Source organism: Phalacrocorax aristotelis, chromosome 5 (assembly GCF_949628215.1).
Source record: "Phalacrocorax aristotelis chromosome 5, bGulAri2.1, whole genome shotgun sequence".
NCBI classification, from domain to species: domain Eukaryota; kingdom Metazoa; phylum Chordata; class Aves; order Suliformes; family Phalacrocoracidae; genus Phalacrocorax; species Phalacrocorax aristotelis.
Window position 1 is genome coordinate 44,606,199 of NC_134280.1, and position 16,185 is coordinate 44,622,383.

At 39.0% G+C, this 16,185-nt stretch overlaps 1 protein-coding gene across 15 annotated transcripts in view; it reads left to right on the forward strand.

Moving 5' to 3' along the window:
* Positions 1-16,185, forward strand: part of PCNT (pericentrin) — a 117,264-nt gene that overhangs the window by 55,042 nt on the left and 46,037 nt on the right. For 13 of the 15 annotated variants that reach the window (XM_075094239.1, XM_075094240.1, XM_075094241.1 and 10 more), the window contains 5 exons: positions 243-386; positions 8,473-8,702; positions 9,129-9,248; positions 9,769-9,789; positions 12,435-12,662. In XM_075094239.1, coding sequence (XP_074950340.1) covers positions 243-386; positions 8,473-8,702; positions 9,129-9,248; positions 9,769-9,789; positions 12,435-12,662 — 743 coding nt within the window. The remainder of the gene's footprint in view (positions 1-242; positions 387-8,472; positions 8,703-9,128; positions 9,249-9,768; positions 9,790-12,434; positions 12,663-16,185) is intronic. The other 2 variants (XM_075094242.1, XM_075094234.1) reach the window with 1 other exon arrangement.

Consider the following 16,185-nt stretch of genomic DNA (forward strand, 5'->3'; position numbering starts at 1 on the left):
TATTCCACATGTCTGGAGACATTCTGTGACATGTCAGCCTCATGTTAGAATACATTAACTGGTACATTTTATTCTGTAAGATAGTTCAAAAAGCCTAGCTACAGTGTAAATTTAAGTCATTTCGCACATCTTCCCTTCTGCATCACCTTCCATCGTTTGCATAAAATTGTTTATTCATGTTTTCAAGCTTCTTTTTTTCAAATAGATTGCTGCTTCATTTGCATTCTGACTTGGGATTTTAGGCATTATTGAAGGCTATGTTGCGGAAAAAGCTGCACTAGAAGAGGCCTTGAATCTGAAAGAGGAATCTGAGCGTCGCCTTGTTGTGGAGCTGGAGAATATGCGTGAACGCTTCCAGGAGCTAACCCAGGAGCAAGCAATTCTTGGTGAGGAATGCGTGTGACATTATTAGTGGGAAAAAGAGATTTGTCTCCAGTCAGGGCACACTGCAATGCATTTCAGTCTTTGGTTTGATGACCTAGTGAGCAGCTTGGTCTGGTACAGAGGTTAGCAGGGTCTTCCTGTAACAGCAGAAAATAAAATAAAGCCGCTCGTTCTTTGCTTATAAAAAGATAGTACTGTTAGTAAAGAGGAGTGCTGTAGTCTTATGCTTAGTTAGAAATGGGAAGTGTCTGAGAAAATAAGAGGCATGTATTAACTACAGGTAGTTGCAACAGATAATTAGCACCTAGTTAGTAAATGAAATGCTGGTTTTTTTGACACTGCAGTCAAAGAGAAGAGTTGGAGCTCCAAGGCTTTTGACTGCTTCCAGGACTAAGGAGATAACTTAATGATGATGAAAGAAATAAAATACTCCTGCAAGGTTATTTGAATTATAGAATTATGAAAAAATTGTGGTGATGATGTGTACTTAAAGTTTTCCCCTGCTCCCCAGCCTTGGCCTGTCAAAACACACACATGGTCAGTAAGGGTGACTCTGGAAGGGTTTTAATGATCACGCTCGAAGTCTGTTTAGGGTTTTAAAGGGAAGTACATGGATTGAGAAAGCCAAATCAGGGAGAGGATAAGGTGGGGCAATTATCTTAAACTTCTACATGAAGGTGAAGGGTGACTCACTGCAAGCCAATGACAGCCACTGAAATACAAAATCAAACTCAGATAATTAGGTGCAAATAAGCAGTCTACATAACTCCTTCCCCCACTCCATCACTCTCTCAGCCCCACACAGTATCTGATATGAGTTAACTACAGGGAGCTTGTGTAGTGAAGTGGAGTAGGATAAAGGGGAACTCTTCAAGAGACTGGATGGAGTCTAATAACGTTCAGTGAGTGGAAGTTGGTGCTGTGATAAGTCACACTGCAAACGAAGGAGCACACATTTGAACAGTGACAGCAGTGATTTAATAAAGACCCTGAAGAATCTCAGTGTAATATAGCTAGCTTACATTTAAGATGGTTTTTTGATTCACAGAGGAAAACTTCGAGTTATGTGACTTGCAGTATGCAGGAAATCAAGGCTAGCTTATGCTTGTTCTTGATCATTGAATCTGTGAATCATTGAAATAGCATTATATAGTTTTGGCTACTTGAATTTGCAGCCTTAATGTGATTCTAATACTTCTATAATTGAATTTCTCTGTATAATCTTCCAGTAGAAATTTATCATTTGGGATCACTGCCTTTCCATTTCTGCTAATGTCAACCTTACGGTACCCTCAGCTATGTCACCACTATACCATTTTCAGCCATGTTGCATAGATCTTTACTGCCTGAGCAGACTACATAACAGGTGGTTGTGCATACTTACTTCTGATCTAAAGACAGCAAGAAACAGTTTTCTAATCAATTTCTCCATTGTGTAGAGGGACATAAAGGTTTCAGGGTATCAGCCCAAATTCTCCAGGAGGGGTGTGTTTGACTGGACACAGTCTATATTTTACAATTACCTGTCCACTTCTCAAGAGCCTCTGTTGTACACTCCTGCCTGGCTTTCAGCCCTGCTGTGTATCATTCCTCTACAACTCTCGTCTGCTTCTCACCTCTCCCCCACCTCGTCATCTTCTCTTCACCTTGCTGCACTTCACCTGTCTTCTGACTCTTGACTCTACCATTGTCCTGCTGTTGTGGGCCATCATCCTCCAGTGTTCCTCCTTTTTGCCTCTGCACTTGACCTTTCAAATATATTCATGTTGCACATAAAATCATAGAATGGTTTGGGTTGGAAGGAACCTTTAAAAGTCATTAGTCCAACCCTCCTGCAATGAGCGGGGACATCTTTAACTAGAAGAGAATAGAATCTTTCAGTTGGAAGGGACCTACAATGATCATCGACTACCTGACCACTTCAGGGCTCACCAAAAGTTAAACGATGTTATTACAGGCATTGTCCAAAGGCCTCTCAAACACTGACAGGCCTAGGACATAGACCACCTCTCCTGGAAGCCTGTTGCAGGGTTTGACCAGACTCTCAGTAAAGAAATGCTTCCTAACATTCAGTCTAAAAGTCCCTAGGCACAGCTTTGAACCATTCCCCCGTGTCTTATGACTGGATCCCAGGGAGAAGAGACCATCACTTCCCTCTCCACATCCCTTCCTCAGGAAGCTGTAGAGAGTAATGAGGTCGCCCTTCAGCCTCCTTTTCTCCAAACTAGACAAACCCAGAGTCCTCAGCTGCTCCTCACAGGACATGCCTTTCAGCCCTGTCACCAGCAACTATATCAGGCTGCTCAGAGCCCCGTCCAACCTGACCTTGAATGTTTCCAGGGATGGGGCATCTACTACCTCTCTGGGCAACCTGTTCAGTGTTTCACTACCCTCATTGTAAAAAGTTTCTTCATTATATCTAGTCTGAATCCATCCTCCTTTAGTTTAAAACCATTACCCCTTGCCCTATTGCTACAGGCCCTTTTAAAAAGTATAGTACATATGTTAGTATTAAAAGTTGTGTCCATCTCTGACCTCTCATATGACATCTTAATATCTTACTATTATCAAAAGAGAAAATTGAATAGAGGTCTCACGCAGATTGTCCTGGCTTGCAGAGCCTACACTCGTTTCCCTTAGTAAGCGGAGGAAGAGGTGGGGGAATACTTTTCTTACTTAGGTGAGACAGCAGAATATACGCAGATTCAGGGGCTGTAACTGAAACTAAATGCATGTTGTGCTTGCTTTACAACAGTGATTATGGCCTCGAGTAATATGTCCCACAGGAAATACAAAATAATTGCATGATATTGTTGAACATGGAAATGTAAGACAGATTAGAGAGTCTGTAAGCCTGTGCCAGTGAGTCCTGCTGGGCTGAATCCTGCTTTGAATCCCCAGGCAGGAACTAAAAGGACAGGGTGAGGCATTAATTATTCCGTCTCTGGGGAAAATTACAAAAAGAGAATATTGATTTGTCTTAGTACATAAATGACTAATAATGTTGCAACAAACTTGCATGGTTATAATGTAAAAGCATTTCTATAGTAGCTCTAGTCCAATTACAGGCATGGATCGACATATGTCATGATAAAGATGAAGTGCATTTTTTGCCAAATAAAAGGTAGGCACTATCTGTATTACCTATGAATTTTTAGTGTTTTAGAAGATGGAATGAATCACAGTGTCCCATTCTTGCCTTGTACATGTCTTTGTTTTGATTTCTAGGAACAGCTATTCCTAATGTAGCACAAAAAGAAGGTTCAGGTTTGTAATGATGAGTGTGGGTTTTCTCTGGTTTGTTTTATTGTAACACTGACTGAATGAATTGATAGTTTTGATTTTTTTTAAACAAAGAGGAATAGTACTTCATAAATAGGCCCAAGAAATTACTGAGATTATCAATATCTTGGCAAAAAAATGTTACAACTTCTGTGATGCATCAGAAAAAAACTAAAACTAAGAATATTGAGTTCACTAATCAATATTTAAAGGAAGAAAAATGTTTTGCTGCTGTTAGGCTTTAAGTACATTGTGCCATTATGTTTGTATTTGGCAGCTTCACTTTTCTTTTGAGGGGACGGAGTGGGTCGTAAGCTTGCTCTGAGCTTCTGATGATACACGGAAGGTTGTTAAAATGATTAAATTAATTTAAAGGAGGGAAAAAAATATTTCAAGTGATATAAAATGGAGAGCTAAAAAAACCCAGCAAGAATGAAGGAAGACTGGTGAAATGTAATTGAACAAATAGGTAGATCAGAAAAAAGAAGGGGAGAGCAGAATGGTAGGGAAGGCTAGTTAAGGGAGGAAAGATGAAACCGAAAACAAGAAAGAAGGTTCCATACAGTTTTACACTGACTTTGGAAGTCTAATGGTGAAGTAAAATTTGTAGGTGCCAAACTGAAAGAGGCATCTTCCCACCCTATTCCCTCAACTAAAGTGTGCATACTTAACTCCTAAGACACAAACATTTTGGTCTGATCAATTCATAGCTGCCATTAGTATGTTCTGTGGTTCTCAAAACATAATTCTCTTATCACGTTTTTAGATTAATTTTATTTATACACACATATATATTCGTAGATATGTTCTCTTGCATATCACTGTCTTTTGTTTCTAGACTACTTCTTTTCCTCCAAAGGGTGTGAGCTGGGTAAACCAAGTCCCTCAGGTGAATAAAAAAGAATTATCTAGGTAAATTCCAGTTAGAGTTAAAAAGCTGCACTGGGCTGTCTTGCCCATTACTATATCTTTATTCCTTCTGTTCATTCAGATCTCCCTCAAACACTATGTTTGTTTAGCATATTTTTGGTAACCACCGCACTGTCCTGAAATTTGCTACTGCCTGCTTAGAAACAGGGAACGTCTAACCTAGCTGGTTAGGATGTATTTGGGGATTGATGTTCTCCCAGTTGCTACAGCCCAGATCTTGCCAACAGCTCATTAGAACTTGAACAGTTCCGTTTGCTGCAAGTGCTGACTCCTAAAATTCATCCCCTTTCCCCCACCCCAGCCATCCTAGTAGTCTTCCTCTGGTTTGGAATTGTTTGTAGTATGTGGAAAATATGATAAATAAAAATAATATTGTTTGGAGTTGATTGGTATGGCTTACTCCTTGAAAAGCTGATGCCTCTTCCCTATTTGATGTGGAGTACTAATATGGGTAGAATGGCCTCGCTAATAAACTGTACTTAGAATGGAGCTGGCATTTGCTAATGATGGTCTTGGGAGCAGGGAGGAGTGCGCCGGGGCATTACCAAAGTGGAATTGCATGATTTGAACTGGCATTAATAAATAGCAGGTTTGTCCCTACAAAGAAACAAATCTGTGATCTAATGATCTATTCATGTTGCTTGAAATTATATTTATACACTTGGGAATGTATGCTTAAAAAAAAAATTAAAAATTGCTCAAACAGAATACACCTACAGAGATTGCCAGTCTTTGATACCTGCTTTCTAGGAAGTGTTTTCAATTCCACGTATAATCTGGTAGCCTTATTACTTTTTTCCATTAACTTGCATTTCTTTCTGAGGAGGTGACTGACTGTTTATTTTGTTTTTATCTAATCAGTGTTTTGTTCCTCAGAAAGCAATAGTGTTCCTTTTTTAAGCTGAAAACAAGCCATCAACCTGTTAATGATCATGTTTTTTAGGATGTAGAAGGAAAGATTCTTGTGGTTGTTTTCACAAATGCATCGGTTCTTTTCTCAGGGGGTCAGTCTACACACATGCCCTTCCTGTGGGGGCACGTATATCTGTACACACTATACCTTGCCCTCCTCTATGCACAATGTATAAGCAAATACAGTTGAGTGTTATTTTATTCCCATCTCCTGCTTGGCGTAACACAGGACCTGGTAAAAGATATTCTCTGGTGTGTAGCTATGACTGGGATTCAGTCTCCTAATGGAATTCAGATTGTCATCGGCTTTCTTCTGGACTGTGTGTTTCAACCGTGGTTAACTCACTGTGTTGCATCTCATGATGGCAGGAGGCCATTACGGCTCTAAGTGGGTTGTGAGAGAAATTGATCTGGGAGAGACTCTTTACCTGCATGCATTCTGCCAGAGCCTGAGTTGCAATCACAAATCAATGAACATTTGATTAGGAAACTTGAAGCTTAGTTCATGTGGTTATTTAGCACTGTGCTAGAAAAAGCAGGGAGCATGGCACAGCAATTGCATGGTGGTGGTTATTATGTAGGCATCTGAGATTCCATGCTTGGTAATTGTGAGTTTGCAAAATTACTGCTTGGAGAGGAATGTAGTTGTGGCAGAAATTACTTACCAGGACTAGAGCTTTTGGAGATATGTAGTCCATGTGTATATCTTCAGCAGTTCCTCAAATTCCTTTATTAATCCTGTGATTTGTATTTATCAACCAATAGCAAACTTAAAATAGCAGGAGAAGCCCCGTGCCAGTGTACCCCTGTGTATGGGAGGGCAGGGGTCTTAACATATTGACTAGAGAGACTGCAAAACGAAAAGTTTGGTTTTCTTTCCTTCAGCTGGTGTGTGTTGTGCTCTCACATTGGCAATGTATGCTATGCATCTTGAAGAATTCAAGTGACTGATAAGCAATTTTGTGTCCAGTTCAGTTGGTTTCAAAAGCTACCATGGGTGCTTAGCAAATCTGCCAAATGGTTAAAGAACCTGGTACGGTTACATAGCTGCTAAGTTTTGTTTTGCTCAATTAACTGCTTAGTTTTATCTTGCATATTTTAATATTGTCTTAATGCAGAAAAAGTATAGTTGTTACAGTAAGAGACCAGGGAGATGAAATCATGGAATCATAGGTTTGCTGTGGACCTCAAGAGCCCATTGAGGCCATATTTTTGTCTCAAAATAGAATCTACTTAATTGTTTCTCTTTGTCCAGCCTCTTTAATTTCCAGAGACAGAGACTTCACAGTCCCTGCATGCTCTGTTCCATCATCCTTACTGCAGTGACATTTAATGTAAATGCTCTTGTATCATTTCAAGCTTGTGACACGTTTATCCTCTGAAGTATGAACATAGAAATGTTCATCTGTCTTGGCTTATTTTAAAATTCCTAGAAACTTAAATACCCATGAATAGCAAAGCACTAGAAAAGATGTTGTAAGGAGGCTGTGGGATCACTTCTGTTTTCAAAGGTTTGTAACAGCAACTTAAAAAAAATGTTAGATCAGTGATCATGTGGGTTGAGTTGATCATGCTTGGAAAAGGCAATTGTCCCATTTTGGGAACTGGCCTGGATGACCAGTTAAGGTCCGTGTTAGAATTATAGGCTTACCTTTTTCTCTGTGACTGAAAACATTTAACATGAATAATAGAACATTTGAAAAGTAAAATAATGAGCTCTTGCAGGACTTTGTTTTAAATACTAAATAGCCAGACTTCTGTTTTCATGTTTGGGTTACTTTATAGCTAAACTCACATTAAAATAGTTTTGCTTTAAGTGCATTCACAGTAGAATCTCAGTGTGGGTCTCCTAAACAGTGTATTCAGTGCATCCAATGGATTGAAAATGCAGTTTGTAGGTATGAATTAGCTCTTGAGAACTTAAATAATCTTGAGCTATGTACATTTCCATAGCTATGGTACTTCATTTGCAGTCTGTATTGGGCATATATGTGCATCTCTTTTCCAGGTGTTTCTTCCCTTTGTAGCCTCAGAACTGGACTGATTTTCTGGAAGTGTGAGTTTTCACTGGGTTTTAATTCCCGCTCAGGTTCAGAGAAAAAGAATAACTTTGCTTTCTCATAGTAGCTAGCTTCAGGGTAGGGCTGGGTACCGGTGGCCACTGAAAAGATGGACGAGGTGCTAATGCAACAGTGTAGATGCTAGCAGCCATATCCAGCATGGCACAAGGCAGAGGAGTAATTGAGAGGCTGACCTCAGACTGGGTGTTGGAGGTCTAAGGGGGATCTCGCATGATGATTTGGAGGAAACTGACTACTCAGTATCTTATGGCTTGGTTGGGAAGAGATTTTGAAGTAGGGTGGGAAGTTGGGATGGAAGGGGTGGCAAGGATTTAGGATAGAACAGTGAAGGATGGGCCAGTTGGAAGGATGGGTATGAGAGACCAGGTGGCTGAAACTGGGGTATGGGGCTTAAACTCAGGGACGGAGCACATCTGAAATGCAGTGAATTTGGAGGATTGAGGATCTGGTGTGGTTTGGAAAAAGAGCCTCTGGGCTAGGAGGAGTGTGGAACAGGGGTCGACAGGGCAAGGATCTAAGGAGGGAATTTGAAGGACTCCTGGTCAGGTAGGATGGGTCTCTCTGGACTTGTGAGGTCTCTGGGGTGAAGGTGAAAGCTTTCTATGTGCCCAGAATATCTCCAAGCAAGATTTACTTTGGGATTGAGAACAGATGCCCATGTCTTCCTTTACTACATCATACAGTAGTCTTAACAGAGGTGGCTTTCAGAGGTGCAATGCCAAGTATCATCACATTTCCTTTTGTCTCTTACTGACCATCTCAGGAGATTTTTCTTTGGTTTTGATGCTGTCCAAAGTACCTGAATTTAATCTCATCTTAAATTCAATTTGATTTTTGTACCCTGCACTGAAAACTTTGTTGTTATTTTTGTGTTCTTGTTCAGGTCTACTCAAGGAAGTAGAATTTTTAGCAAAGGAGAAATTAGAGCTTCAGTGTCAGGCAGAAAAGAACCATTCTAACTTATGCTCTCAAATGAAAGTTTTGGAGGTGGAACTGGAGGAACAGCTGCATAGTAATCAAGACCTGGCTACACAGCTATTGGAGGTTGCTGAACTAAAACAACAAATTCAAGTTCTTGAAAAACAGCTTAAAAACCAGCGGCAATTTATGGATGTAAGCAAGCTTGGTACCACATTTCCATGGTTTTGGAGGTGATAAATACTCCTCCTAGTTTATGCCTGGGACTTGGAAGGCGGTTCCTAAAATGGGATACTTTCTGTTTTGTTTGAAATTAAGACTTTGATATTCTAGTCTGGTGAAAGAAAAAAGGAGAATTAAAAGACTACCTTTCTGTACTGTTATAGGATAATTATTTTCCTTTTATTAATTGCTAATTGTAGTTTGTACATTGGACTCAAAAACAATTTTTTTCTTTTCTTGTAATTTTAGCTGTGCTTTCAGTACTACTAAAAGGTGTTAATTTAAGTAAGCATAGTTTTCACCACAGAAACAAACCCCAGTTTTTTCTTGTACTCAATATTTTCATGAAATGCAAAGTTTCTTTAAAAAGATTTTCATTATCTCTGGCTGGGTTTACAGGAACAAGCTATAGAAAGGGAACATGAACGTGATGATTTTCAGCAGGAAATTCAGAAACTGGAAGAACAGTTAAAACTTTCAGCAAAATCACAGACTTCAGGAGAACCCAGAGAATATAGGGTGAGTAAAATCACACTTAGTGACCAAAGAAATTTGTTTACTACAATTAAATACCAAAAGCTGTATTGTCTTGGGGGCCTGGGTCTTGAAAGACTTTTTTTTTTTTTTTTTCCTCTGCCACCCAGAGAGCAGATTTTCCCCCAGCTGACTGGACTATATCTAGGCAGTGAGAGCATATTTGCACTATTTCTTATGGAGAAGGAAAGAAATGTTGTATGTGTATTACAGTAGTTTCACAGCCTATGAGTCTGGTTTAAATTAACTGAAGAGGACAAAAATGCAGACATCCTGCTCTACAGAGCACACTTGAGGGACAACTTCTGGATTCTAAATATGTTACACTTTCACAGATAAACCAGCTGTAATAAGATATATTCTTTGTCTGCATGCCTTGTGTTATTGAAGTTTATAAATCAATCCTTTTTTTTACATGTTCATTTGTATGATGCTTGGTTTCAGAGATTAACTTTTGCCTTTCCCCCCTCCCCCCCCCCCCCCCACCTAAATGAACATTATACAGAACTATGAATTGATTCTACAGGTATGTAAAACAGCATGAACACCTCTTTAACCTTTCTTTCTTTTCCTTTCAATCCCTTCTATTAATTAGATCTGCTTTGGCTTTTTTCCTGTTCTTGATATGTCAAGTCTGCTTCGGCTTGACTTGGAGATAAGGATACCTGTTCTAGGGTGGCAGAATTCTTGCAGGGAGTGAGGAACTGCTTTCAGTTTAATTTCGTGTACTGAAGTGCTACATTATCCTGGCTTATTGCTCAGATGTATTTCGGGCAGTTACTTACTATAAAAGAGATTTTTGGCATGAAAGGAGAAGTTGAGGTTTGGAGTATGAAACAAAAATAATGGAATTATGATGATACGCTGCGCCTTAGCCTTCAGCTTTGTTTGTGGCCCTGCTCTTAACTTCAAAGTGTATACTACTTAATTTCATTTCCATCTATTCATTTATGTATAGTTTATGAAATTGTGTGTATCAGTGTCAGAGAAGCAAATCTTGTGGGAGCAACTGAATCTTTGATAGAGTGAATTTTCTGTGCAGCTGATTGTCACTTGCCTTCTGTAACCTCTGATAGGACCTCATTAGGCCTCTTAAGAAGTAGAGCGATTGCATATCATTCTGCATCAGTCTTGGCTTCTCATTTGCATGAACAATATTATCTGGCATTAAGATTTTCTGAGTACATCACTCATATAGCCTACGTGTTAGTTAAGCTGTGGCAAAGATCAGAAAAATAATGGCAAAGATTTTTGTTTTGAAGGCCATGTGTCTTGTTGAAGATTTGTTTGTACCCGGAAAGTATACCTCTGTGGCCGCCTTTCCCTGAGTCTTGGGCATACAGAATCATAAAGGATATACGTCAGGTTATTCAAAATATGTCAAACTCTCCACAGCTTGCTTTCTATCCAAGATGTTAGATGGATAACAGTTACTATTTACTGATGTCCTTGTGGCTTAGTAAAGAGGAATATCTGAAAAAATGAAGACAGCTGCTGTAACTTTGCAACCTCTCAGAAAGGATTAAAACTTAATTGGAGAAAGGCGTACAAGGAAGGTAACTCAGCAAGTGACATTTGTGGGTAGGGTGAGGGATGCACGCAATCTGTGCCAACAAGATTTGTTGGTACAGTTGTTTTAATACAGCTGAAATGTTGGCAGTTGCTTAACTCACTCTGAAACAATTCAGTTCCCTTGCACTTCTTATTTCTGCATGTAGGAGTTATAACAAGTTCATAGTTGTTCTTTCTGCTGTTCTCTAGGCTCAAGGTATATATGAGTGGGATTATTTTGTGAAAAGAGTGCTGGCTGGTATTGGGAGCTACCACGTGAAAGTATGACATGAGGGTGAAGGCTGTGAAGGTGTCTCCTTATCTACAGAATTGCAGCACTAGATTTCAAGCAACCTGGTGTTAAAAAACACACTTTTAACGTGTAAAGTGTCATAGCGTCTGGGATTCTGATGCCAAAATTTTATAGCATTAGAAAGTATGACTTCTAAAAGATTTTTCTTTACCAAAAAGCTTTACTGTAAGGCCTGTGTTATGCTTAACAGTTAATTAATTGCTGATGAGAAGCGAATAAGATATATACATAATATGTGCCTGTAAGCCGTTGAAAATGTAATGTTCATCACTTCTGGTATTCTTAACTAGTCTGTGATGCTGTCCATGCTTATTAATTTGACTAAATTAACTCTGTTCTTCTGTATTTTACTAGAGGGTATTTTTCTGCTTTAGTGATATATGTGCAATACTTCGAAGATGTAAATTTATATTAATACAAAGAATTTTTATTTTACAATATTGAAGTGGAATTTGCATAAATTCAGACACCAATTGATGAACAAAGCATTTACTTTGTAAAATCTCATCTTCCTTTCTCATTGGTATTGACCACATTATTTTAGAAGGCTTCTCACTGCTTTCCTATTTGCGCTTGTTTTCCATGTGCTTAATGACTTTATCACTTCCAGTGTAGTCTATTTGCCACACTTGGTTCTCTCCTGCATCTGAACCTTCCAAAGCTCCTAGCCTTGCCTTCACATTAATTACTGGGATGAACGAGTGACTGTTTTTCTGCAGCTGTGTGCATGATTATATCTCACTGAGCTCAAATGCAAAATACTTATCCTCTTCATATATAAGTGATTTTTGGAAAAAGAGCATCCTGTTCTGTGTTGACTCTCTGATTTGTAGGTATTGAGTATGTTACATTGTGTATTTATCTTTCAGTTCTTGGTATCTTCCTTTAAACTGGAATTCCTTGAAGTAATGGAAGAGGGTTCTGAGGTTACAGAACTACATCTAATGTTATTAGTAACAATTCATGTAAGATTGGCTTTTTAATCACAAAAAAACCCCACATACCACAAGGCCCCTTTTGATGACCACTGGGCCTTGAGAGTTTGCCTTAATCCAGCACTTCACTAGAATGCTGAAAATATTAAGAGAGAGTATACAAATGTGTATTTAAGAGCTGTTGCATTTGGAAGACAAGATTTCAGAAAGTTACTTGTTCATCCTTTCTGTCCACACCTGGTTTTACTTTCATCTGGGATTTTAGCACAGTTTAGTCCTTAGTAAAACTCCACCTGCTTTGCCATGAAATTACTCTTACTTCCAATTGGAAGTTTGTTATCTGTACTTCTGTATAATGTGATTTCTGTATAGGTAGAATCTTTGCAAGCAGAAATAAAAGAGAAGATGGACGATTACAATAAGCTGTTATTAGAAAAGGAGCAGAAACACCAAGAAATTACAGCTCGTGATAAAGAGATAGAAAAACTGGTGGCACAGATACAAGAACTGGAGCACAGCGGTATGGAAGTATCAAAGACTGTACGCTACTTGGAACAACAACTGCAAAAGATGAAGAAAGCGGAAACAGAATTAAAACAAGTAATTTTTAAATACTTATTTAAATGGGAGTGGCATTATGCAGACAGTGTAATCAATGACTGTGTTACAGTGTTGTTTGAGGCTATGCCTGGCACCTAGTGGTGAGTTAAACCGTTGTATTAATGGCAGGTATCGCAGCCACAGTTTTAAACAAACTCTGGGTTTACGAATTATAAGCCTACTACCTATAGAGGCTGTTTTTTGACAATTGTCATGTTTTGCTTCTCTGGAAGTTCCTGAGAAGATGGTGTTACAGAATACTAAACATCATGGGTCTTCAATAAACAACTGTTTAAAATCATACTATTTTAATTGGTAGCTCTTCTTGCTATGTGCCTTTGGAGCCAGATCTGTTTGCTATACTCTGAAACTTTTAGTGCTTTGCTGCTACTGCAGATTGAATCATAGCTTAAAGTTAAGCATTATATTCCATTTAGCAAAAGTATTTGTCTTTTACCAAACATCTGAGTAACCTTTTCTACTTTCTTAAACTAAATGTTTCCGTTTCCTCCCAGCAGTTTTCCTTGGTTAAGTATTGTTGGTGTGTCTGTCAAGTTTGAAGATTTGAGAATGACATGATCTAAACTAAATTTATTAGTTTAATTGCTAATTATGTAAATATTTACTGCCATTATTTTTCATTTTAAAAAAAATTAACAAAGTGGTTTTTTGTTTTAGTTTCGGCTAACATGATGTAGACTAGCCAGTCTTAGTTTATTAGGTGCTATTATTCCTATCTCTTTGGTACTTGTGAGACTACATCTGGAGAACTGCTTGGTTTTAGACTTCCATGTACAAGAAAGACACTGGCATACTGGAACAAGTCTAGCAGAGGACCATCAAGATGGTTGGGGACTGGAGCAAACGATTTTTGAGGGGAGGTTGAGAGAACAGGGTTTGTTTTACTGTTGTGGGGATCTTATTGTTGCCTACAACCACGTAATATGAAAGGAGGCAACAAGGGAAATAGCAATTAAATGGCAGAGGGAAACGGTCATACTGGGGGCAGCCAAATATTGAAAAAGGGGATCAGAGTGGCAGTGTGTCTCTGACTTGGAGAGGTTCAGAATTTGGCTGGCCAAGGCCCTGAGCAGAGCCAGGTTTGAGTCAGAGGTTGGACCAGAGAGCTCTAGAGACCCGTCCCAGCTTAAGCTGTGCTGTGTTTTTATCCAAACGTATAAAAGTTGTGTCCATTAGCTTTCTGTCTGGCTTGCCTTGGAGTGGATGGAGACTGTGATACTGTTTATGGCAAGTTGTTCTTGTCTCTGAAAACTTAGCTTTCTGTTAAACAGGCTTTCTTTATCCATGCTAATGCAAAATATTCTTTTAGCTGCCTTAATATCACAGGAAATTGGTAATTCTTAAGTCCTAAATATCCAAATTCAGACCTTTTTTTTTCTGGTGTGTTTTTTTTTCTTTTTTCCAAGAAATGAATTCATCAGCTTTAAACAAGGTTATACCATCCAATTTACCAACTGTAGGCATTGTAATAACTTGTCTTAAAGCAATTTTGTGCAGTAAATAAGTGCCAACGGAGCTCTAAGAATGGTTGCATGTCATGAAAACTTTCTGTAAAATACACTTGATGTGAATGGCAATTATAGATTTTTATTGTCCCCAAATTAGAACATATGAAAAATGTAGGTATTACAGATAATGGAGACTAGCGCTAATAAGAAATAGATCTGGAAAGAGTAATTTTGAAAATAGAATGGTATCTTTTTGTGAAGAATACTGACTGACCTCACAGCTGGCAGATCCATTTATCCTGCTGTCATGTGAATGGAGTAGGTCTTTGTTTTTTCCTGGTCTAATTTGTTTCAGTTGTTCAGGTTGTTGACTTGTAGCATTGATGTTTCTGGTTAGGACTGCGCTGAGAGGATAGCTCATCCTTTGGCTTGAGGTCTTGAAAATTGGGCTCATTTAGGGAGTCTGCTGTCCTGTGGATTTTGGTATCAGTGAAAGAAGATGTCACATTAGGCTACATCTGTGTGGGCATCCAGAAGAAGGTTTTACAGTGAAGGTGCACTACATAAAGCTCTGATCTTTGCTTGGGTTGCCACTTGTTTTTGCTGGGTCACTGTAGCAACCTCAGAACTTAGCAACTGGAGAATGCTAGGAGAAACTGAACTCTTGGGTGCAAAGCCATGCTGACATCATGAGCTACAGCATACTTTCAGCTCTACTGTCTAGTAAATGCAGGAACGTCTGAGGTAAGGCAGCCCAGTTATACAGGAATATGGATTTGCACATTGTTACTGGAGGTTTTTTGTCTGTGATCAAGATGAGTTTTAAAACGGTGCAGTTAATGTCTTAATTTCAGTTGATATAAAACAAAAAAAGGTTCTGCTGATTGGCTTTTGTTGTTTCAGGTACAGCAGCAGGACACCTGAGAGGCTGGTTAATATCATAGGTTTCTCATGATGGCAGAATGAGTTTGCATTTTTTCTTTTCAGGACAAACAAAAATACTTCTTCACTGAAAAGACTGTCAAACAGTGGAACAGGCTGCCCAGGGAGGTGGTTGAGTCTCCATCCCTGGAGGTATTTAAAAGAAGGGTAGACGTGGTGCTTGAGGATATGGTTTAGTGGTAGACTTGGCAGTGATAGGTTAGTGGTTGGACTCGATAATCTTTTCCAACCTTAACGATCCTATGATTCTATGATTTCTGTAATAGGGGCTTTCCTACCAAAAAAAGTGCAGGTGGTGCTGTCATAATTATTACATTTGTTTTTTTATCCTGCCAGTGATATTAGGTGTGAATGGCACAGCTTTGTACTCTAACTGGCTGTCTCTCCTATAATTTCCTTTCCTCTCATGTGCTGTGTGTTCCTGGACAGCCCCAGAGCTAGCTATAAAGGCAGCAGGGACTGGTGCTAGTGCATGGAAATTGGATGGCCTATTTAGTATGGATGTTAACTGTTTTAAATACCTGTTCTTGGGCATGCTGTTTTGAAACTGTGGTACAGCGTTAACTTTGTAATTTAATTTTTATTTCTTAATTGATGCTTTTTTCATTTTAAGATCATTAAGGTGTTGCTATCCATGTACTCTGGGTCTTAGGTCTTTTTGATTAGAGAAAAGATGGCCAAATTTTACATAATTTTTTGGCAAATCGTATGATTAGTCTAAATTAGCCCTTCTGTTAGAGGTATGTGTGCTGAGCTATGGGCAGAATAAGGGTTGAGCAGCGAGGCAGTTACTGCCTTAGAGTTCTTGGCCTGCTTTCCTTTATTGTATTAAGTACAGATATGTATGCCTGCTGTTTGGATGGCTTCCCAAGTGAAGCTTTCCTCCTTGGGCTGACCCAGCTCCTGAGAAGGACTGTGAGAGAAAGAGGACCAAAGGAGAAGTTTTTAAAATAAATAAGTAAAACTATGGTAGCTTGACAGGCCACAGATCTGACAGAAAGTTAGTGCCAGTGCTTCACATTCTGACTTAACATTATGTATTTGTAGTAGGTTTTTGATCTACCCAAAACTCTCCATCTCTTAAATTAAGTATCCACCTGTTAAATTTAGCT